The 22943-nt window shown below is 28.6% G+C and overlaps 1 protein-coding gene across 2 annotated transcripts in view; it reads left to right on the top strand.

Annotated features, from left to right (window-relative positions):
- Positions 1-22943, top strand: part of MED14 (mediator complex subunit 14) — a 55830-nt gene that overhangs the window by 4310 nt on the left and 28577 nt on the right. For both annotated transcript variants that reach the window (XM_087159062.1, XM_043051276.3), the window contains exons 3-19: positions 415-547; positions 1490-1584; positions 4092-4170; positions 4260-4389; positions 5592-5632; positions 6232-6319; positions 6408-6515; positions 7591-7634; positions 8871-8959; positions 10525-10678; positions 12730-12841; positions 13875-14000; positions 14082-14160; positions 19074-19233; positions 20085-20295; positions 21619-21650; positions 21738-21860. In XM_087159062.1, coding sequence (XP_087015188.1) covers positions 415-547; positions 1490-1584; positions 4092-4170; positions 4260-4389; positions 5592-5632; positions 6232-6319; positions 6408-6515; positions 7591-7634; positions 8871-8959; positions 10525-10678; positions 12730-12841; positions 13875-14000; positions 14082-14160; positions 19074-19233; positions 20085-20295; positions 21619-21650; positions 21738-21860 — 1804 coding nt within the window. The remainder of the gene's footprint in view (positions 1-414; positions 548-1489; positions 1585-4091; positions 4171-4259; positions 4390-5591; positions 5633-6231; positions 6320-6407; positions 6516-7590; positions 7635-8870; positions 8960-10524; positions 10679-12729; positions 12842-13874; positions 14001-14081; positions 14161-19073; positions 19234-20084; positions 20296-21618; positions 21651-21737; positions 21861-22943) is intronic.

Below are 22943 nucleotides of genomic sequence, written 5' to 3'. Positions count from 1 at the left end.
GTGGTAGTTTGCTTGATCCCTACAACTCACTACTGGCCATTCTGTTTCTACATTTAGGATCGATTCTGCAGTTAATAAAACTTCAAAATCAGTATTTAGAAAAAAAGCTAACTCTCCACTTTGCGGTGGCTTCAACTATCTTGATTTCTTTCTTTTGTAATTCAAAACTTCCAAACTCTTTATTGTTCTTGATACCTCAAATTATTCAATTGGTAAAAATGAAAAACAGATTGTAAGCAAAAAATAATATTTTTTAACACATCTTTATCATGAACAAAAGAAATGCAGATGATGCATCTAAAAGTGTTTTCTTTGGATCTATTTCTTTGCAGATTTGATCCTGATTTCCTGTAGAGGTTTTTGATATAAAGTGAAAGAAAATAGTACAATATAAAATATTCAATATATTTACAGATTGCCAAGAAAAACGGACATGGAACGCAAAATTGAGATTGTACAGTTCGCTAGTCGAACACGTCAGCTTTTCATCCGTTTGCTGGCATTGGTTAAGTGGGCAGCTAGTGCTTCCAAAGTAGAAAAATGTGCTGTAAGTATATTTTCTTTCTTCTGTCTGCACATTAATCACTTTCATAATTTTTTTCGCAAGTTGTGCACCCCTACTATATTGTATCGAAGTGCCAATCCTTACATTTGTTGAATTAACTAATTGTGGACCTACCAAACTGCCCAAAAAAACCTGGGTGGGTCTTTATTAAAAAATCCCAATAAAACCCATATTAAAGTGGGTTTTTTTAAGAAATGACAAAAAAAAATAATAAAAGTTTGTTTGCCAACCTTTCCCCCCCCCCCCTGTTCTTACTATAGCTATTTATATTCACAAATTTTTAAATATTTTCTCAAATTATTTCATCATTTTTAAGCAAATAATCTTGATTACGTGCTAAAAAGTTGAGCTAAATTTTTTAAATACATTTTTGAAATTTTCGTTTTATGGAAACACATTTAATAATAATAAATAGCAATAAATAATGAATAAATAGCAATAAATAAAACAAATATTGAAATAGTTCTAAATTTTGTAAAGTTTCATCTTTACAATTTGCCAGTAACTAAATGTTGTGTTTATATCATATTGAAATATACTTAACATCAAAAATCATAATTAGGTAGTCCAAACTATTCTTTAAATATAATTTTACTGAAAAGCATTTTATCTATACTATTCTGATATGTAATTATGATCTATGAATTTTGTCAATAGGATTTTTTCTTTTTTGTAAGTTCATTTAATTGAATTATTTAATTTGTCTAAAATCTACTTTTTCTGATAAACATTCAACTTCTGTTAGAAATTTACCAAAATACACATTTAAAATTACTGGAAATTGCTTGAAATATTGTGCTCATTTTTTATTTTTTACAATATTGCATCATTCTATTTATTTGAATATTTTTTATTTAAAATTGCTTTTTTGGAATGAATTTTGTTATGATCCCAAAAAAATTAATCAATATTTCTTAATTTTAGGCAATAATGGCATTTTTAGATAAGCAATCCATGTTGTTCGTTGAAATGGCCGATATGCTGTCTGTTATGTCCAGGGAAACTCTAGTAAATGCAAGGTGAGATCTTTTGAATAAATTTCTATTCTCTTGCATTGATTTTAAATTTTTTAATGATTTTCAGTTTTATTTGTGAAATTAAATGTGACCAAGGCCTAATGCAGGTGGGTTTACTACCATTTATTGGTACTTTCACCAAAGTCTGCAGAAACAGTACCTTTACAAAAATCATTGCAGAGTATTACCAATACCTTCACAAAAAATCATAATTACCCTAAATAACTAGACACCTTCCCAGAATAAATAAAAACAACAGGATCTGTAAATTTTTATTAAGTGTGAGAGTCTAATTTAGAAAATTAAATAAATAAATACAGTGAATTCGCGATAACTCGAATCTGATAGGACTGACGAAAAACTTCGACGTATCGGAAGTTCGACTTACCGTTAGTTTCGGTTTTGGACTTTCAAAATATTGTCGGATTATTTAATTAATGCTTATTAATTACAAATCTTCTAAATGCTTACAATATTTAAGATCATTTTTCTGACAAGCCATTTACGATAAGACTGTTTGAAGCACTTTATGATACCCTGGTCCATCGGCTGCAACTTTGCTGTTGTGTTTGGTGGGAGAAACTGCAAGTTTACTGCTTTCAAATTAGGTAGATCACTATATGATGTGCATTTATTCATAAAGAGTATCACTTTCTTTTTTTAGCGAAGAATTTCCGATCCAATTTTCTTACATGGTCTTCAAATAAAACTGATGTCATCCAAAACTTTTTGTTAGACTTGTAATCCAAAGGATACGTTTTTACATTCTTGAAACATCGGAGATTTGGTTTTTTCCGATAACAAGTAAGGGCAATTTTTTTGTCCCAGACTAAGACAGTCAGACGTCCCTTGCTCATTTTACCCCCTGAGCAGTTTTCATTCTTAAACATCATAGTCTTATTTGGAAGACATTTAAAAAATAAACCCATTTCATCAATATTGAAAACATCATTTTAACTGTATCCTTGAAGTAAATTTGGTAACGTTTCCTTTAACCACTGTTCACATACTTCAAAAGGGACAGCTTTAGCTTCTCCATGAAGAGTGTAAAAGACATTGTGCGTGTGTTGCAAAGGAAGGGGCAAGATATCAGCTCCTAGGTTTTTTTTCTTGCTTTAAGAGATCCAAAAAAAATCGAGTTAAAGGGAGTAAAATTCGAGTAATCGAGAATATTTAACTTGAAATTGAAGATAAAAGGGTCGGGACCTCATAAAAAAATCGAGTTATCGTACTTCGAGTTATAGCGAATTGACTGTATATATGTGTGCATATTTTGTAAGTCCCATGAACGTGTGCAAGTTTAATAACATATACCCTAGCATATTCTTATTCTCATGATTTAAAAATCATATATCAAGATTTGTATTCGAGTATTTTAAAAGTCATTACATTGTGATTCTTCTCGCAATTTAAGGATCACATATCGTGATTCATATTCTTGCGATCTAAAAATCACACTTTGCATTAGCACAGTTTAAAATTTACACGTCGCAACTCGTATTCGTGAGATTTACCAATTACACATTGATATTCAAGCAATTTAAAAATCACATATCATGTAAGAAAAGCATTATCTGGGTGGAATTTCCAAAACTTAAAACTTTAAATTATTAACCCTAAGTGTAATACTGCCCAAATCAACAGCTACTGTAGAAACACTTTCCAGGAAGAGTTTGGTATGCTCTAAATTGAGGTGCAATCTTTCGGCAAATTGCAGGATACAAATGTTTTAAACTATTTTCTACCAACATGAATGAACTATTTTATATAATTACTATTAAACATAAGCTGGAGAATAATTCGTTTATTATAAATTTTTTAATGGTAATCAAGATAGGTATTATAAAGTAATGTAAATTTGAATTAATTGTAAATATATATGTGTATTAATTGTAAATAGTAAGTGTCATATTAAATAAGTTTTTATATCTTAATAGTTTTTTTTTATTATCATTATTTAGGAAAATAGTTCCTTCAAAATCAATGTTTTCTTTTTACTTTTGAAGATATTCTCACATAGAAAATTATGACATGCTAAAATTTTCACAAAACTAAAATGTGGCTGAAATTTTTTACAAAAATGGGTATTTAGTTAAAAGTCCTGGATTAGCCCCTCATGACAGTAATCAATATCATCATACTATAAAATACCGATTCAATATTCCCTAAAATTTTGAAGAAAACTGTGCATAAACTGTATTTATTGATTGTAAAGTAATGATTATAATTAATGTAATTTAAAATTTTTGTCATGTCAAAAATAGTAATAATCGTAATTATTGAAAATATAAGTAATATAAAACTAAATTAAATGGTTTTTAGAAATACAATTACGAATAGATTTCTGAAATATATTTTGCTTTAGACAACTTTAAATAACCACATTTATTGTATATTTGTTTAATGACAATTGTAACAAGTGCAATTGATGAACAACAATCAAATAAAATTAAGAACAAATAAAATTGTACTATGAAATTCAACATTTTCTAAAATATATATTTTATTAGGTTGCCTAGTTTTCATCTGCCATGTGCTGTTGAAGTCCTGACTTTGGGCACTTATTCAAGACTTCCCACTTGTATAAGGGTAAATATCATCTTATATGCATTTTGAGCATTGTGCAATTTTTTTTTTTGCTTGTTTAATAATTAGAAATTTTTTTTTCTTCCCTTCAGGATAAAGTTGTTCCTGCTGATCCCATCACAGCAGCTGAAAAAAGAGCCACTTTAGTGCGCTTAAATCAGATTATCATGTACAGACTTGTGTCGTCAGAATTACCTCCTCAAATGAGAAATTTAAGCATAGGTAAGTTTAAAGTTTCCCGTTGCAATCTGACTTATAGGCTATACTATGGTAAATGGGTTTTGAAAAGATTCTAGAATCATGAATGTGAGTATTTGAAAAAACATGTTTTAATGCTTGCTAAACTTGTTTGAAAGAACTTCTAATCTGTAACAGAAGCTGCAAAAATAGCTCAATGGGGATTTATACGCTGTTGACTGAAATTGACGTTAATTATCGTCTATTTGTTATTCTTTATTGAATAAGGATGTTTTGAAGATTGTTTACCTTACAGACTTATTATTCGGAAAATCTATTTTGCGGACTTGCCGAAGTCCGGATGATTCCGGATGTGAGACTTTCCACTGTAGTAAAAATCATATAATAAGCTATTAAGAATCATCATCATTATCATAGTTGGCCAGACAACCCAATGTGGGCCAATACCTTCTTCTGAAGATTTCTCCATAACGACTTCCGATTTATCTTTGATATCCTATTCTTCTCATTAATTGCTAGAAAATCAGGCTTCACTGAGTCAGCCCATCTCAACCTTGGCCTTCCCCACTTTCTTGTTCCAGTGGGTCTAAAAAGAAGTATCTTTCTTATTGTATTGTCATCACTCATTCGAATCGCGTGGGCCATCCAATTCATTCTATTTATTTTTATGTGTTTTCATTCTATTTATTATTATATTGTTTTGTTTTAAGTATTTTGTTTCATCGTTATATCTATAAAAATAATTGAATAAGTAAAATTACATTTATAAAAATAAATGAAGGAGTAAAAAAAAAAAAAGAAGTGTAACTCTTATAATCACAGTTGATTATAATTAAATTCTTTGCCAATCTTCTTTATGATCTCATATGTTTGGTTTTAAAATTTCATCATATTTGATCTCGATAATTTTCTAACTTTGTATAAATCTTTTCAGTTATAACTGGAATCAGATTTATTTCTTTTGTTGCTTTTAAATTTGAAATGTAATTGATTTCTTATGTAATGTATGTTATTAACAACTGCCTCAACCCAAATAACTTTTGCTCACATCTAATTTCAAAATGCTGGTTTTTTCCTCTTCTAAACTGTTACAAGGGATAGGAAATGAACAGTGTAATTTCACTAATGGTATTATTTTTAAAATAAATATTACCATAAATTTTTCTGAAATTTTTTTCTTCATTTATTTTAAAAATAATAATATTCACATCTTATATGCTTTTCAGAAAATGGACGTGTTACTTTTTGTGTGGAACACGAATTCGAGGTATTTTCAAACTTTCTTCTCTCACTTTATTATTCATAATTTCCATGTATAAAACCTTCTGCTATAAAACGTATTTAAGGTTAGATTCTTGAACCAGTTTGATTGCATCGTACTATGTATTCATTCGAACAAAATTAAATTTTAGATAATTTATCAGATTAAAATTATAAAGTGTTATATTTGATCTGGAAAAACACGAAATGAAATAAAATGTTTTTGATCATAAAAGAAAATTCTGCAGAACTTTATTAGTAAGAATTTAGATTTATTTCAACACCTGCTGAAATCTAAATATTTCAAGTTATTATTACATTTTTGTTGAATCTTATTTAATTAAAGTTTATGTATCTTTAGTTAAATATAGTATTTGACTAACATAATTTTTAAGGAACATTCTTCTTGGAAATCTAGCTTAAATAACTATGAATGCAACTAAAATGAGAAATAAGTATTCATTCTGAAGTAAAAATTTTTAATTTAGTATCTCACTACTTTGTCTCACCTGACCCAATTTCATGTACATTTTGTAATAGAATTTCTATGTTAAAAAAATTAATACACAGCGTATTGGTTACTATATTTATTTTTGCTCCTTCAAGGTATCTCTTACACTGATGGGTGATGGTCCTCATGTTTCATGGAGGTTACTGGACATTGTCATTTTAGTGGAAGATAAGGAAACAGGAGGCAATAAATTAGTTTTGCACATTAATATTCACTGAATGATCTTATTATCACATCTTTCTTATCAAAATAATGATTGTTTTATTTCCAGAAGGAGAAGCGCTGGTGCATTCACTTCAAATTAGTTACATTCATCAGTTGATTCAGTCGAGACTAATCGACAATGCGAGGCCTCTTCACGAACTCTATAACTGCCTCCGTATCCTTTTCTGCTCAATCATTTTTAAAATTAATTGAAAAATTTTATGAATAAAATTCATAACTGTGTTCTTCATTGAATTTATGTTAAATTAAAGTTGAATTATTATTATTTTTTTAAAAATTTTATTTTTATATCTGTCGTTAAACAGCCGACCCAATTTAGGACTTACGACTACTAACATTCAACTCCGTAGCTTTGTAATTTTAAACTCAATCCAAAAAGACAAGGGAACTCCTTGATCAAGTATTGGCAGAAATTTACCTTTGAGGAGCACTTTTTTTTATGGCACTTACCCACATTTCTGTTACATGGAGAGGAAAACCACAAAAACCTCTCACGGTTAGCCTGGCGGCAAGGGCGCTCTCACCCATGATGCGTCTATCACTGAGGATATTTTACGTCAGCACTGTGCTCAGTTCAAGAGGGATGCGGAATTTGTATTGACTATCCTTGGCTGGGATTTGAACCTGGTTTGCTGGATTAGAAGGCAAACGCTCTATCCCCTGAGCCATCACGGCTCTAGATTTGAATTATTGATAAAAAATTATATTGTAACAAAAAGATAAATTTACTGAAAAAATATTTTTGAATTAAATGTACTCGAGAACTGATGAAAAATGCTTGAATTGCTGTAATTTTAAAATTTATTTCTTCTATAAATTGTATCTACATATCTTCTCTTATGTAAGATGTTGATTATTGGGATTCCATTTTATTTCTGACAAAAAATCTTATCTATTGCCCACATAGATGCAGTTAGATTGTTTTTATTATTTGTATACTCACATTTAACTTTTGATTTAAGATGGATTCACTTGTTGAACCAATTAAAAACTTCTTTTGTAATCTTAACATGTTACAATGTTAAAAAACTTTTATATTGTTCCTTTGATAATACAATACAATATTATTTTCTGCTTTTGTTTCAGTGAATTAAATTACCTTTTCAATTTAGCATAATATAATGTTTCGTTATGATTTGGTTTTGTGTTTGCTAATATATTTTTTAAATCCTTCTATTTATACATTTATTAATAATCGTGAGCTTTTTTTTCTTAATTTTTCTTTAAAGATTCTTTTTGCCAAAGTTTGCAGTTAGAAGTTCTTCATTCTCAGGTTTGTATTTTTAAAGTATAATTGATTTTAATATGGTTTAAATGTCTGTATAATGTTATTCAATAAATCCTTGAATTTATTCATTTTAACTTTATGAAATTGTTAGGATTGAGTTTAAACAATAAATTTTTTTTATTTTAAAGAATTATATAATTTAGACATTTTGTGTACTTTAAACTTTACTTTTGAACTTTTAAAATGAAAACTATGAAAATGATTTCTAATTTTAAAGCAGATTTTAAATGTATTTTTGAATAATTTCATTTGATGATCTCCATTAATGAAATCATGCAAGTTGTTTTGACGCAGAAGGAAAAAGAGACATAAAATAACTAAGAACAGTTTTTATTACTTGCATTTAAGAAATAATCGCAATGGAAAAGGGCAATCATTCATTTCTTTTCTTTATTTAAACTTAAATTAAGCAAAAAAATTTAAAAGAAAAAAACTTAATGATTCTATTATAGTGTTTCTGCCAGAGCAGTAATGAATATTTTTCATTAGAGGAAAAGTAAAAGCAAATTGATCATGTGTTAGTTGAAAACATTTAGGTACAGAAGTTGTTTGCATAAAGAGTGATTATTTTCAGTCAATATTTATCCAGTATAACTAAGCACCATGCTATGTTAATAAATAAAAAGATTATTATTTTTTTTTTTTAAAGAAGAGAATTCTTTAAATGCCTTTTGCTGGATGGTTAAAATAGCCAAAAATAAGAATTATCATTCTTTGTTTTATCTGGAATAAGGTGCCATTCTACAAAGTTGTTTTTTCCCTATAAATTGAGAATTGAATGTACTTTTTTAAATTTTTTTTTTGTGTTTGAACTTGCAAACATGAAAGTGGACAAAAACGACAGTGTTTGAATTTTCAAACATGAAAGTGGACAAAAACGACAGTGTTTGAATTTTCAAACATGAAAGTGGACAAAAATGACAGTTATACCTTATTTTATTAATTTTCTGTTTATAGTTGATTGTTTAATTCTTAAAATTAATATAAAATGGACTGCTAAATTTTTTCTGCGCTGTAACATTAGGAAATTATTTTAGTATTAAACATAGTTTATTAGCCATCATTTGATACAAAGAGCCATCATTTGATTTTGAACTGCTAAATCTTTTTTACACTGTAACATTAGGAAATGATTTTAGTATTAAAAATAATTCATTAGCCATCATTTGTGCACTTTTAGTGCTAATTGTTGTTTATTAAAATGTAATTTGAATATTTTAGGTGCTAAGATTGTGTCGTGATAGACTGAGAGACTGTATTATTGTTGAAGAATACACTGCTGGTAGCCGTTTGATTTTAGCATATTGGAGGTAATCACATCATTTTTCTAAAGTGTATTCTGTTTTATGTAAAAAAAAAAACTTGTGTATCGTATTTATTTTTTTTTTGTTATAAAGACATTCTGAAAATTTCAACAAAATCAAAAATTGTCAAGCCTGCTGGATGAAAAAAAAATACAGGCTTTTTAAATTAAAACCTGTGAGTTCACAGCAAGGCTGGTCCTGACTGTAAAAAGTTAAAATCTTTCGAAAATTTTCCTGAAAATAATACTGCATCACTTTTCTAGTAAACAGGTGAATTCTTTTAGTTTAAAATATAAACTAAATAACTTCAATTCTATGGCATGTATTGAAAAACTTCAATTTTTTTTTCAATTTTTATTGCAACTTCCAAATAGTGAAGCTACAATAAGGTATGTATGATTATTATAACCATTCAGCTATTAAAAAGTAATAATCACTTTGTTTTAATTTATGATTAAACGTTTAATGTTTTTAATTATATGTTGTTTTTTGTGTTTTATGCATTTTTACTTTTTTTTGTACATTTTTTTTGAAAAACAAAATTAATATTTTTTCAAAAAATTACTTTGTTTTTAGTTGCCACTTCTGCTTATGCCTAAATTAAATCAAAACTCAGTTTTTGATTAAAGCAAATTGATGATAGCTGGTTTTATTTTACTGAAGATTAAGTTTGGTTTCAGTTGAAAGATTCAACCTTTTGTGCCTTATGAAAGTTTTATCAGCCCTTCTCATGCATGTAACTCCAAAGAGTGTTTTTGTGACATAAAATGAAATTACCAGGAGCTAAGTCTTTTGTTCCAAGGAATTTTATTTGTTGGAACCACGAAATTTTTTTTGTTGCTATAAATGAAAGTTTCTAAAGTAATTTCCTTTTTTATTTTTGATGTATTTTATTGCGTAAATGAGAAGCCCCCCATTTAGAGAAACATGTAAACAAAGTCAACCTGGCATTATTTCTTGTTCTGAAGTACTCTCAAAACCGCTGCATAAATGTGAAAGACGAGTGAGTTGTAAATACATATTTTTTTTAAGTTTCAGTGAATCATCTAGCAATCTGTATTTTGATATCCAAAGAAGTAGATTAACTTTTTGTTTTCATGCCTTACATTAAAAAATACTTGAGTGCAGAAATTCAGATTGACTGCTGCATACAGTTGGTTGCTTCTGTGTGAAATTTTACAGAATGTCATAAAATTTTTTTTCCCCCAAACATTAATGAAATGTTCACGAATAAATTAAAAACTTATTTTAGAGTCTAAACATTTGAACCCTTGGATTAGAAAGCCTGTATAAGAAAAAAGTTGAAATTGAGTATCCGAGAAATAACTGAAAATATAACTTAACTTTCTAGCAGATAAATGAATTCTTATCGCTTTTAGTTTAAGAACTTTCTTTAGAGTAGTTGAATTTTAAGTATATTGAGAGAGGTGAAATTTTGAATTGAAATAATCTTGAACTTTAAGTTTTAGTATCGAGAGTAAGAAAACTTGACTAATGGAAGAATGGTAGAATTATAGAAAGAAACAGTTTTAATTTATAAATGCCGTTGTAAAATATATTTTCATTTATAGGCATACAAAACATGAGGAAGGGGGGAGCAAAGAAATGACTCATTGCAAGCTTTGTGTTCAAATGGACCCCAATGATCCAAGCAAGCCACTCCAGGTTACTCATGTACCACACCTAAGCCACAAAGATGCGCAGCTGGCTGATCAAGCCATTAAGGTGATTTCTCTTTGTTCAGGAATTTCTATCAATTATCAGGGGTAGAATTCCTCCCATATTTTCTATTTTTATCTTATATATTAGAAGCTTTTTCTATGTCTTTTACTCTTGTAACTTAACTACTTTTATGGTTTATTGTGCGTAATCAACAGTTTCACACTAATCCATTAGTAAATACGACTTCTGGCAATTGTCAGAGGATTATTGCGCTATCCCAGATCATATCAGAGAATTGTGTTGATGTCATATGTAGTCAAATTATTAATGTATTATCGAAGAAATTGAAATATTGCTTTTGGTAAAAAATGTTGCAACAGTATTTTTGATCTCAAAGTTGGGAGTAGAATTGTGAGGTATCCTTTTTTTACTAAACTTGTAAGTAACGAAAATCCTCAATTTTTATTATGACTACTATTGAAAAAGCCAACAAATTGCACTTTGCGGAGTACATATAGAAATATTCTGAAAAATTTATAATATTAAAGTTTATAATTTTCTTCTTACATGATTCGAATCGAATTTTAAAAAGTATTTTTTAATGATAGCAAGAGTTAATGCGTGGTGATAGGGCATCAGCACATAATCTCCATTGGTAACTGTGTCAACATCAAAAAGTTGAAAATTGCACGCGAATGAATTTTAGTAGTAACTGCAGAAATAGGCTTTTCTGTAAGCTAGTGTATTATATATATATATATAGTATAGGTAATTTCAAAATAAACCCGCTAACCATATTATACCACCAACCAGATTTAAAAAGGCAGCATAAAAAAAATGAACTTTAATTAATACATGTCAAACATTTATCTCCCTAAATAAGTTGATGTTTGAGAAAACGTGCATTAATCGTTTGAATACACCGAGAGCGAGCAAAACATGGCGTCGTAAGCAAATATCGTTCAGTTTACAGTCACAGTCAAAGTTTTGTGTTTTTTTACCAGATATTGGTGCAGTCAGTGACACCAAGTTAAGGAAGAGTCAGTAGTCAAGGCCTAATTCAGGTGGATTTTACTACCATTTATCAGTACTTCCACAAAATTCTACCTGACAAAAATAGTACCTTCATTAAAATCATTGCAGTATAATCGGTATTTTCACAAAAATCGTAATAATCCTTGTAAAATTCACATCTTCTCAGAAAAAAAATAAAGAAATCAGTTTCTGTAAATTTTTATTAAGCTCCCCTTTTGCAGAAAAAAATATTCAATACATGCACATATCTCGTCCCATGAACACGTGCAAGTTTAATGGCAGCATATTAATTTTTTTGAGGACAAATCGAAAAGAAAGCAATTATTCACTCACAAATTCTAAAATTCATTCGCATGCAATTTTCAACTTTTTGATGTTGACACAGTTGCCAATGGAGATTATGTGCTGATGCCCTATCACCACACATTATCTCTTGCTATCATTAAAAAATACTTTTGAAAATTCGATTCGAATCATGTGGGAAGAAAATTATAAATTTTAATGTTATAAATTTTGCAGAATATTTCTATACGTACTCTGCAAAGTGCAATTAGGTGGCTTTTTCAATAGTAGTATTCACACTGATTTGCGTTTTTATTTATTTTCAAATTTTTGGTCCTATATCTTTTGAATTGGTCATTTGCTACTCCCATGATTTTATTTGTACCAGGAATTAAAATTTTTCATTAGGGATTTGAATGTTAATAATCTAAAGAATCCAACAAATTGCACTAAAATGAAAATTTTGAAAAATGCTATGTTGCTTAGAAAACAGCAGATCTCAATTATTTTATTATCAACGCTTCTTAAATTCCTTTGTACTATTTTCTTGTAAAATTTGCATATTAAACAATCAACAACTATCATATAAATATAGTATTGAAACGAGTATCAACCAGTTTTTTATTTGATATCAGTTACAAACTGTTTTTGATACATAACTTTTTTATTTTTGTAAGTTTTTACAATAAAATATATAATATTTTATAAAATTAAATTGCACGAAATATTCTTGAAAAAAACTGATATTTTTTAAGGTATCTAACATTATTTTTGAACTTAAAATATTTTGTTCCTAGTCTGACTTTTTATCTGTGGAAAAGCTGTTGATACACACTGTTCACATTCGCACGAAACATAAACTACAAGAACTCAGTGATATTCTGAAACCTTTGCTGGGACTAACTGAATGTAAGTTTTTTTTTTTTTTTTAAAAAAGATTTTGTTAAATTCAACATCTCAAGTTATTAATATCCAATTTAAAAATTTAATATGTTGTGAAAATTTCATATCTATGAAATAATCTGATAAATTCTTAAAAAGCATGAATAGAACTTGAAAATAAATTAGTTTCATGACTTGTGTACACTCTTTCTTAAGATATTTCCTCTACTTTGAGTTTGTTTTAGCATCGTTTTAAAAACATATTTGAGATCCTTCTTTGATTGATTTTGAGAATTCAAACCAGATTTGAGATACATTCAAATTATCATCTATTCAAGAATAGTTTTGGTTACCCTCCTTTTTATTTATTACAAGTTTGCCTTTTAGAAGAAAACCAATGTAGTTGGCATCTGAAAAGATGGATTGTGGACTATAGTTAGTGATATAACTTTTTTGAAAGTTTTCTATGTTCTTTTTTTAACTACCAGTTTTTAATAAAAAACTGACCCATTAAGAAAATGTTAACCTTTAATGGGCCAGTGCCATCATATAAGCGACGTGACACTTATTTACTAGGATGACACATAATTTATTTTATTATTTTTATAATTCTTATTGTTGTCTTTTTCACAATTGACTTAATTATAATTAATAAGCAATTATATTTTAAATTTTTTTATTTGAATATAAATATATTCTTTTTTATACTTAGTGTAAAAATATCACAGTTTCACTTGTGGAAAGTAACTTGTTCCTGGTGGGAAGTAAATTTGAATTTTTCCAGATCATTATTGGTTAATTTCCTATATGCCATTATACAAAAAGATCTGTTATTAGTTTTTTTCCCCAAAAAGAAAAAAAAAAAATTCTACGCCATATCTATGTACAGTTAATACAGAATCTAAACAAAGATATTTTATGGTGCTTAATAAAAGCAGCTAAAACCAAATTTTTCTTATTTTAATAATTTAGTCTTATTTTAATAATTTAGATTAATTAGATGATTAATTATAATTTTTATAAATATTTCAATTGATCCAATTGCTTTGCTTTCTTGCAGACACCATCAGTGGATCCCCAGCAGTTCTACACGTTCCGATCTTGCAGCCGTGCATGATATCTGAAGAATTACTCATCACTGTGAACACCCACACTGGTCACTTCCTGGCTCATGTCCCACAATTCGGTATTTTTTTTTTAGAAAATTGCATTTTCTTTCCTATGAAATGTAATTGTACTCTTGCTTAAAATCTTGTTCTGCTTTCAGAGCCACCCATGATGGAAGACATACAGAACTGTCTAAACAAGGATCCTTCAAAAGTAGAGAATTTACTGTCAGAATTGAGGTATCTTTCTATCCTATGTACAGGATTATTGAATGAGAACTTTTCAAAGCCTTGTATAAAATATTTTTTTTTCCAGTTTTTTGCTCACACTTTTGCCTTACATTTGTTAATGTAAAATTTCTATCCCCTATCTACATGAAGTTAAATTTGTAAAAATGATACTGATTTATTGATTGAGAGATGGAAGTACGTTAGTTAGACGTTATTTTTCCTTATAATGTTATTTGATTAGATTTGCAAGATTCTATGCTTAGTGATCATTATGAAAAAATGCTGCTGATTTATCATGAAAAGAAAAAAATTAGTTCTAAAGCTGGATTGTGGGAAAATGATGCTCTAAAGATGGTGAAACAATATTAATTTTTGCGTAGAAATAAAAATGAATGAAATAATAAATTAAAATTAAAAGCATTATCGTAGGGTTTTTACATTTTAAAACAATCTTCATGATTTGATTAGCTTGTTTCACAGAATATTGATGTTTTTCAACGACTTCAAATTTGAAGGTAAGCATATTCTTAACAATCAATTTATAGAAAAATCAAAATTGTCTTTTAAAAAGCCTTTGTTAAACATTGCTTATCCAACTCTAATAATAGCATATATATATATATATATATATATATATATATATATATATATATATATATATATATATATATATATATGCCGACCTGGTGGGTGAGTGGCTGTTTCTTTCTCTCTGTTTTCTATGTCCTTTCTCCTTTGTGTGAATGTGACCCGCCCTATAAACGGATTTGTGGTTGTGTGACGTGGGCGACGCTGCTCCACCGCCGTGGCTTCGCCACAGGTGCTCACTGGGTAACGAAAAGAGAGTAGCAGTTCTGGCATTTCTGAGGCCAATGGGACAACCCTCGAGTTCCTGCCATTATATATATATATATATATATATATATATATATATATATATATATATATATATATATATATATATATATATATATATATATATTGTAAAGGTTCGACTATATATTTGGAATGTGTGGGAATCATTACATTCCAGATAGATGAAATTTCAGAGTTCTTGAGCATTGAAAATATGTATCTTCTACATTAACTTATTTTTCTAATAAAGGTGCAACACCTTACTAATTAAATAAATAAATTACTTGAATTAAAGCTCATAAAAAATAGCAATAATAATTAATTGTTAATAAAAAGTATTAAAAATAAAAACCTACGAAAAATTAAAATATCTGATTCTAATTTAGTTTGATTTTCAGAATAGGGAATTTTCTGAATGTGGAAAATTATTGTTGATCTATCTCGTAAAAGAAAAAAAAATCCCTTTTATTTAATAGTTGAGTAAATAAACTTCTACTTGTTAAAATTTTCAAATTCTGATTAATCTTTCATCTTATTCATCATTTTTTGTTCATCTTTCTTGGTTGCACCCTTTTTAAGAATAGTTTCTAGAAGATTATTGTATGATGGGTAAATGAAATGTTTACATCAGTTTTTTTATTCACTATAAATGATTTTTTTTCAAATGGAAGAAAGAAGCGATTCTGTTTATTTGTAATATTAGGCAAGAATAGTAATAGTTTATTATAAAAGAGAGCAGAGATAATGCCATCAATATTTCAAACTTAAAGGGTGAGAAAATGTAATGTTGAAAACTCAAATTACGAAATTTAGTACTAGAAAATATTTAGAAAAATGTATTTAATTTTTGAAAAGATAACAATATTTTATTGTATTAATCACTTAGTACCACAAATTATTATTTAAAAGACGATTCCATCATTGTATGCTTAAGAAAAGTATCCAATTTTTTTACGTATTTTTTTAGAGTAATCACAGTATCAGGGATGCTACGCCTGCGCCATTTGCGACAAACTGAGACAAAACGGCATAACTGCGCCATTTTGCGACATTCAGCTCAGTTTCTGCCAAAGCTGCGCCATTCTGAGACAAAACGTCCAAAATTTGGTAAACCTGAATTCAGTTTCAAATATTAATCCGCATCGCCGTGAGTCATTGGAGATCATTTTGACATTCACGTCTCCACGGGATGAAAGACTTCCGAAAAAGCGGAAATCCGCTTTTTTCTCCCAATTTTTAAAATTTTCGACCATGTTCCAAAAACTAAAATTTTTAGGGAGTCCAATTAGAGAAACCCAAGCCGCCGGAACGATAGTCGGATTCTCGCGACTTCCGCTATAGAGTGGAAAGGAGTCTAAGCGTTTCGTTTCGACCACCGGTAATTGATTTTTTCTTCGTTTGGCTGATTTTCGGAATTTTAAATATTAGGAACTGCGCTGGAATATGCTAAAATCGCGATTTTTAATCAGACGATTTTAATATCAATCATCGATTTTCGTATTTAACTGATTTAAAACTTATGTGTTGCGATTTTTTTTACGCTGTTTAAAAATCGTACTAGCAATTCCTATTCACTCAATTTAAAAATTCAATATCGCGATCTGTATTTTCGCGAGTTTAAAATCCAACGCCGCGATTCGTATTCACGCATTTTTAAATCCAATATTGCGATTCGTTATCACGGAGTTGTAATATCAGATCTCGTTTTTCGTATTTGTACGCTATTTAAAAATTACTCATTGCGATTCGTATTCACGTGATCTAAAAATTATTCATCGTGATTCTTATTTACGCGATTTAAAAATTCAATATCGCTATTTGTATTTTCGCGTTTTTAAAATCCAACAGCGCTATTCTTATTCACGTGATTTTAAAATTCAAAATCGTGATTCATATTCACGTGATTTTAAAATCCAACCGCACGATTCATATTCACGCGATTTTAAAATCCAATATCGTGATTTGTGTTTTTTAAATCCAGCAGCGCGATTCATATTCACGTGATTTTTTAATCCAAAATCGTAATTCATATTCACGCGATTTCAAAATCCAATATCGTGATTTGTATTTTCGTGTTTTTAAAATCCAACAGCGTGATTCATATTCACATGATTTTGTAATCCAAAATCGCGATTCATATTCACGCGATTTTAAAATCAAAAATCGCGATTCATGTTCAATCGATTTTAAAATCCAATATCGTGATTCATATTCACGCGATTTTGAAATCCAATATCGCGATTCATATTCACGCAATTTTAAAATCCAAAATCGCGATTCATATACACGCTATTTTAAAATCCAATATCGTGATTCATATTCACACGATTTTGTAATACAATATCGCGATTCATATTCACGCGATTTTAAAACCCAAAATCGCAATTCATATTCACGCAATTTTAAAATCCAGTATCACGATTCTAGAAAGAAGTAGAATTAAGTTTTTTCTTGAATTGTAAAGATGTGATATATTTTTCTACAGTTGTTGCATTTAAACAATTACTAAGTGCATTCATAATCACATTTTATGATTATATATTTAGCTATATAAATTAAAAGAACATAGTCAACTAACTGATCTTGTGAATGCAAGAAAGTACAACCTACTAGTCAATGCCAAATAACTAAAAAGTTTACTTTTATACTTAATAAAGGATGCAAGTCATTTTAGAAAAAAAATTATATTTATATGTGTCTTTTTAAATTGTTTATAATAGTTTTTATATATTTCTGTTTTTATATAAAAATGTATATATGCTAATTTTTGGCTATTAAGTGCTCCCTAAAATTTTCTTGAAAAATTCCTACCTAAAATATTTCAAAATTTCACTGCACCTCCTGAATTCTATCAAAGAGTGTTTTTTTGTGTTACTTGCATTTTCTTAAACTCTCATTATTTAATTACTGAATTTCTCTTTTAATTATTGAAATCTGTAGACCTTCCATTGTAACTGAATAGTTATGTATTTTGAGAAATTTGAGCTCAAAATAAAATGGGTATTTTCCCTTTTGAATTACTGAAACTAAATAGATATTTCTTTTTAGAAAGTTAACACCATTATATTTTAAAAAATAAGAAAGTTAAAATTTACTTTGTAAAATTCTGGAACAGATACTATTCATTGGCATAAATGATAAATGCAATATATATGAAAACAACAGAGTCCGTAAAACAATTTTGTGGACTCTTATAATCAATCATATGCAGGTTTTTTAAAATCCTAGCAATAGTGAATGTATGTATAATTGTAGTACTCCTAGTATGCTATTAATGGTTTTATGGATCCTGAAAATTATCTTTATATTGTTATTAAACTGATTAATAATAATTTTAGCTGAGATAAACTGAGTGAAAAAATAATTTTAGCTGAGACAAACTGAGCCAAAAAGAGATTTTAACTGAGACGAAATGCAATTTCTGGTGAGACAATTTGATATTTTGCGAGTAGCATCCCTGCAGTATAGAATGCTTCTTTCGTCATATTCTAGAATTGTTAATGTGCAGCATTGACATTTAATGGCATTTAATTTTTGAACCTCTGTTAATTTATTGATAATTTGCTTCTTCATTTAAATAATAAGAGAGTTCAATTTTCTTTTGTTAACCATTATGACTCACATAAAATCTCATCTTCTTAAGATGTTGTTATAAAAATGATTTCTAGCTCAAGCAGAGAATGTACTATATTGTATTGTATTACATAGTATTTTTTTGATAATTAAGTAAATAAGAAATTTGAAATGAAAATTTAATTTTGCTATGAGTGATTGTGTTTACTCTGACTTGTGAAACCGAAGTTTGAGTTAGCAAGGTTTGACTGTTATACTTATGCCTTTAAACTGTATATTATTACTTTTACTCTTTTATTGTATTTTCAGCTCTAAAACTTTGTGTTCTTTTATAAATCAGATATTAGATTTTAAAATTAGAAAATTTAATTTTATGTTGCATATCTTCTCTCTATTCTATATTTAATACGATTATTATTTATCTCTCTTTAAAACTCTTAAAATTTGTTATAAATATATTTAGCATGACACTTGCTTTTATATTGTTAATTAAGGTTTTGGATAACAGTGAGGAGATGTGAAAAAACCATTCAGCATCTTCCTGCAATTGCCACTGAACATTTGCCTTTAGTTATTCCACCTGACCATGAATTAGCCAAGTTTTCAAAGCACAGATTGTTTATTAAGCTCTGTAGGCACCAAGAATATTATATTGTAAGTTATCCTCTCAAAGTATTTCTAATCCATTTGTTTAAACTGATTTCCTTTTGTGTATTAAGTAAGGAGTAATTTTTACTTCCTTTCTGATATTTTAAATTAATCTTTTGAAACTATTTACCAACAGACAATCTTTTTTTTCTTCATGAAATGAATTTTTGCTCCTACATTGTCTAAAAATATTGAAAATATAGATCCTAATATTTACTTTAAAATAAACACTAGACATATTTAATGATTTATGCCAATTGTTGTAAATCAATAAAGCCTGCATGTAAACTTCCCTATGTCTACAAACTAATAAAATATATGTATATATATACTAGAAATATTTCACAAGTCCATCTATAATTAAAGTTGACTTCAATATTTTGTCTTTGAAAATGACTGATTTTCCTTTTATTCAATGCATAAGTCAGTTCCTAATTGTCACTTATTGAGAACTTTTTTTGTTATAAAAAAAATTTAAGTGAAGCATAGAGTGGGTATCTTGAATAATTTGACTATTTATTGGTACGTTTTTCTCGGAGATATTGTAGATGGGTAACACTGATTTATACTTCCATATGCAGTTGGCTCTGTAAATACTTTAGTCAAAATTTTTAAAAAAGGTTTTTAAAGTGCAGAAGTTGGAAAAGATGGAGTTTCATCAATTAATGATTGGGATATGTTGTTCCTTTGGTTACTTCCTGATTATAAGCATTTTTTTTTCAATATCCTTGCTCTACTTAATTATTTTACTGACTTACTTAGATAATTTTTTAAGTTCTTTTTTAAAAATGTTTTCTTAAAAAATACAGATTTTGTTTAGTAATTTCTTTTTCAATGTTTTTTATTATTTGATGCAGATAATCAGATTGCAAGAAAATAAGTGTGAAATAATTCCCTCCTACTACCTCATGACCGTAGCTCCCCAACCATTGGAAGATGACCTCATGGAACAGAAAGTGGAAGGAAGTGTTATGGATACAGAATTACCCAAAACATATCTGAAGATTGTAGACTTTGCCACTCTAGATAACTTTATATCCACTCACGGACCTGGAACAGAAATTGAATGTAAGTTTAGGTTAAAACACAGACCTATGTCTATTGTTAAAAAATGGTAATCCATCAAAATAAAATCAGACTTAAATTTTTGTATTTTAGCAACCATTTTAGTTGTTAAATTCTAGAATAAATTTGTTGTAATGAGCAATATGTTACTGTCATAAAAAAAACCTATTTTATGCAAAAAGTAGTTGAATGATAATATGCATCTAGTTACCACATAATCATCTTTACTGACACCAATTGTAGGAAAGAGTTTCATCACATAATTATCGCGTGATGCGGCATCAATTGTGTTAATCTAAATTTAAATTATTTTTTTAAAAATCTAACTTTGATTTTTCTTCTTCCTAATCCCCAAAATTAGCTGGGCTAAACAATGTCCATGAAATTCATGACCCAGAGGAAATCTATCACCAAAAGTGGTTTTTCTAGAATATCCCTCTTGTCTAGTCCAAGACAGTCCAGGATATGTTAGGGAGAAGCTTGCATGTTGTGGCACCTGGGGCAGTTTGGGAAGATTTTAACACTACCCTCGAAAGAAAGAGACTTAAGGTGGCCGCTGGTAAGCGCTGTCTGATCCTTGCGGTTGCACCGAATGTTAAGTGCACCTCCTGGGCGGGTGCTCTGGTACCAGTGATGTTTGGGGGGTACGAGCCAGGAAGCATTGTTTTCTTTTTCGATGCCAGTTCCATGAAGGTGAGTGAATTTGAACTCATCACAGTTCTTTCTGTCCCCTCCTTAGCCAGAGTGTAGGCGATATCATTGCCCAGAACCCCAATGTGAGAAGGGATCCACTGGGGTGGACTTCACGCAGTCGTGAGAGGATTTTAAGTTAGTGCAGGATTGAAGCTCCTGTTTTGTCTCTCACCTTCCTCCAATGTGATAAGTACTGTATGGAACTGAGACTGTCAGAGAGTATCCAGATATTATTGTGATCCTGTATTGTTAAAAGAGAATCCAGGGCAGTGTCTAACTTTGATAATTAGGGTTAGAGTATAAATCTCATTTTAATGAGATAAATCTTTCCGAAAATTAGTTTTATACCAAAATTTTAGGCAGTTGCAATGAAACTTTTTCTCCATGTTAATAAAAACAATCCTAATACATTATATACATTGTATATATTAGTATAAATATTAGCCATATATTCTGAAATTCTTCCTTTAAAAAAATTTAATTTTTTAGAACCTTTTATTTTGATATTTCAAATAAAATTAAATAACTGCAACTAAGCAAACATAGCAAAGAAAAGATTTTTAGAAAAACCTGTTACTGCTTAAAATTTTTTGCTTCCTTATCTTTTTCTCATTTATTTTTCTTCTTTTCTAGGTGAGCGCCAGGGTGTAGGAAAGAAACGAAAAGTAAGATAAATTGTTTTTATAAGGAGCGATATTCAAATCAATCTGTGTCTTTTTTTCTTAATTTTTTGGTTTCTATGATTGTTTTAGGTTTTGACACATGGGGATACTGGTATAAAGAAAGTAAAATACACAGGATTTTTTATCTCTGAAGTTTCACACATTGTTGCCATGTGTGATGAACGTATTCCTTATGCTACGTTATGTAGAGAGGTAAGTGTCATGTTAAAATTCTAGTTTGATAAAATGTTTTCTTCTTTTTTAAATTTTGTGACTGTGTTTCTTGTATAATTTTGGCATAAAATATAATTTTCTATTTTGAGTATATATATGATTCTAATTTAAGATAGAGCATCAGAATAAGGGACATATTCTGATGCTCTAAAATAAATAAGTGACAGAGGTGTCCCATTATCTGTGTCAAAGGGTTTAAATACTTTACTAAAAATAATGTTTTTAAACTTTTGTTTTCGCTTTATTTTAAAGAAAAAATTTTGATGCTATTATAAGAATATGTTAACTCTTTTACATCAGCATTTTTTCGGGTTTTCTTTTTCCGTAATGCTTGGACCACTTCATTTTTATTCTTTGTCATCGATTTTTTTTATTTCCTTCTTTTTTTCACAAATTACTACAATATTGAATGTTTTTCTCTAGTAGAGTTCTTTGGGATGCTTTTTTAATCAATTAAAAAGAATTGGAAAACTACAAAAGTAAAAAAATACAAATGATATCGCACCTTTAACTTAACAGACCTCTGAACTGCATTTTTTTAAAAAATGAAATAATAATAAAAAGTTTTTTGACAATTTTGCTAATAGCACAGTAGAATGATAAAAATATTACATAAAATTAAAAAAAATTTTTTTTACCAAGTATAATCACAATCAAACTGGACATATGCAGTATACTGGGCAAATGTATAATGGGCAGTGGCACAACTTTAAATAACATTAGTATTGGGTATACTCGGCAAATGTATGCTAGACAGAGGCGCTGAACCTTAAAATTTTTTTTCTTCAACTTTATATAAATTAAAAAATACTGTAGATCTATAACAAATTGTTACCACTTTGCAACAGATTTGTAATAACTATGCACCTATTTTGATGAATTTTACTTAACAAAACATTTTTTTTAAACATTGCATGAATTAAAAAATACTGTAGATCAATAACAAATCATTAGCCCCAAGCAACGATCTGCATAAAATTAACAAAAAATTACAACATAAAATCACCCAAAATATAAATTAGAAAAGCTCAACTTGCTGCTAGAGGGAAACTTCAAGTTAGG

The sequence above is a fragment of the Parasteatoda tepidariorum genome, chromosome 3 (genome assembly GCF_982258835.1).
Source record: "Parasteatoda tepidariorum strain Cologne lab strain chromosome 3, Ptep-v5.0, whole genome shotgun sequence".
NCBI lineage: Eukaryota > Metazoa > Arthropoda > Arachnida > Araneae > Theridiidae > Parasteatoda > Parasteatoda tepidariorum.
Note: the sequence above shows the minus strand (reverse complement) of the source record. Positions and strands in the feature narration are given on the sequence as shown.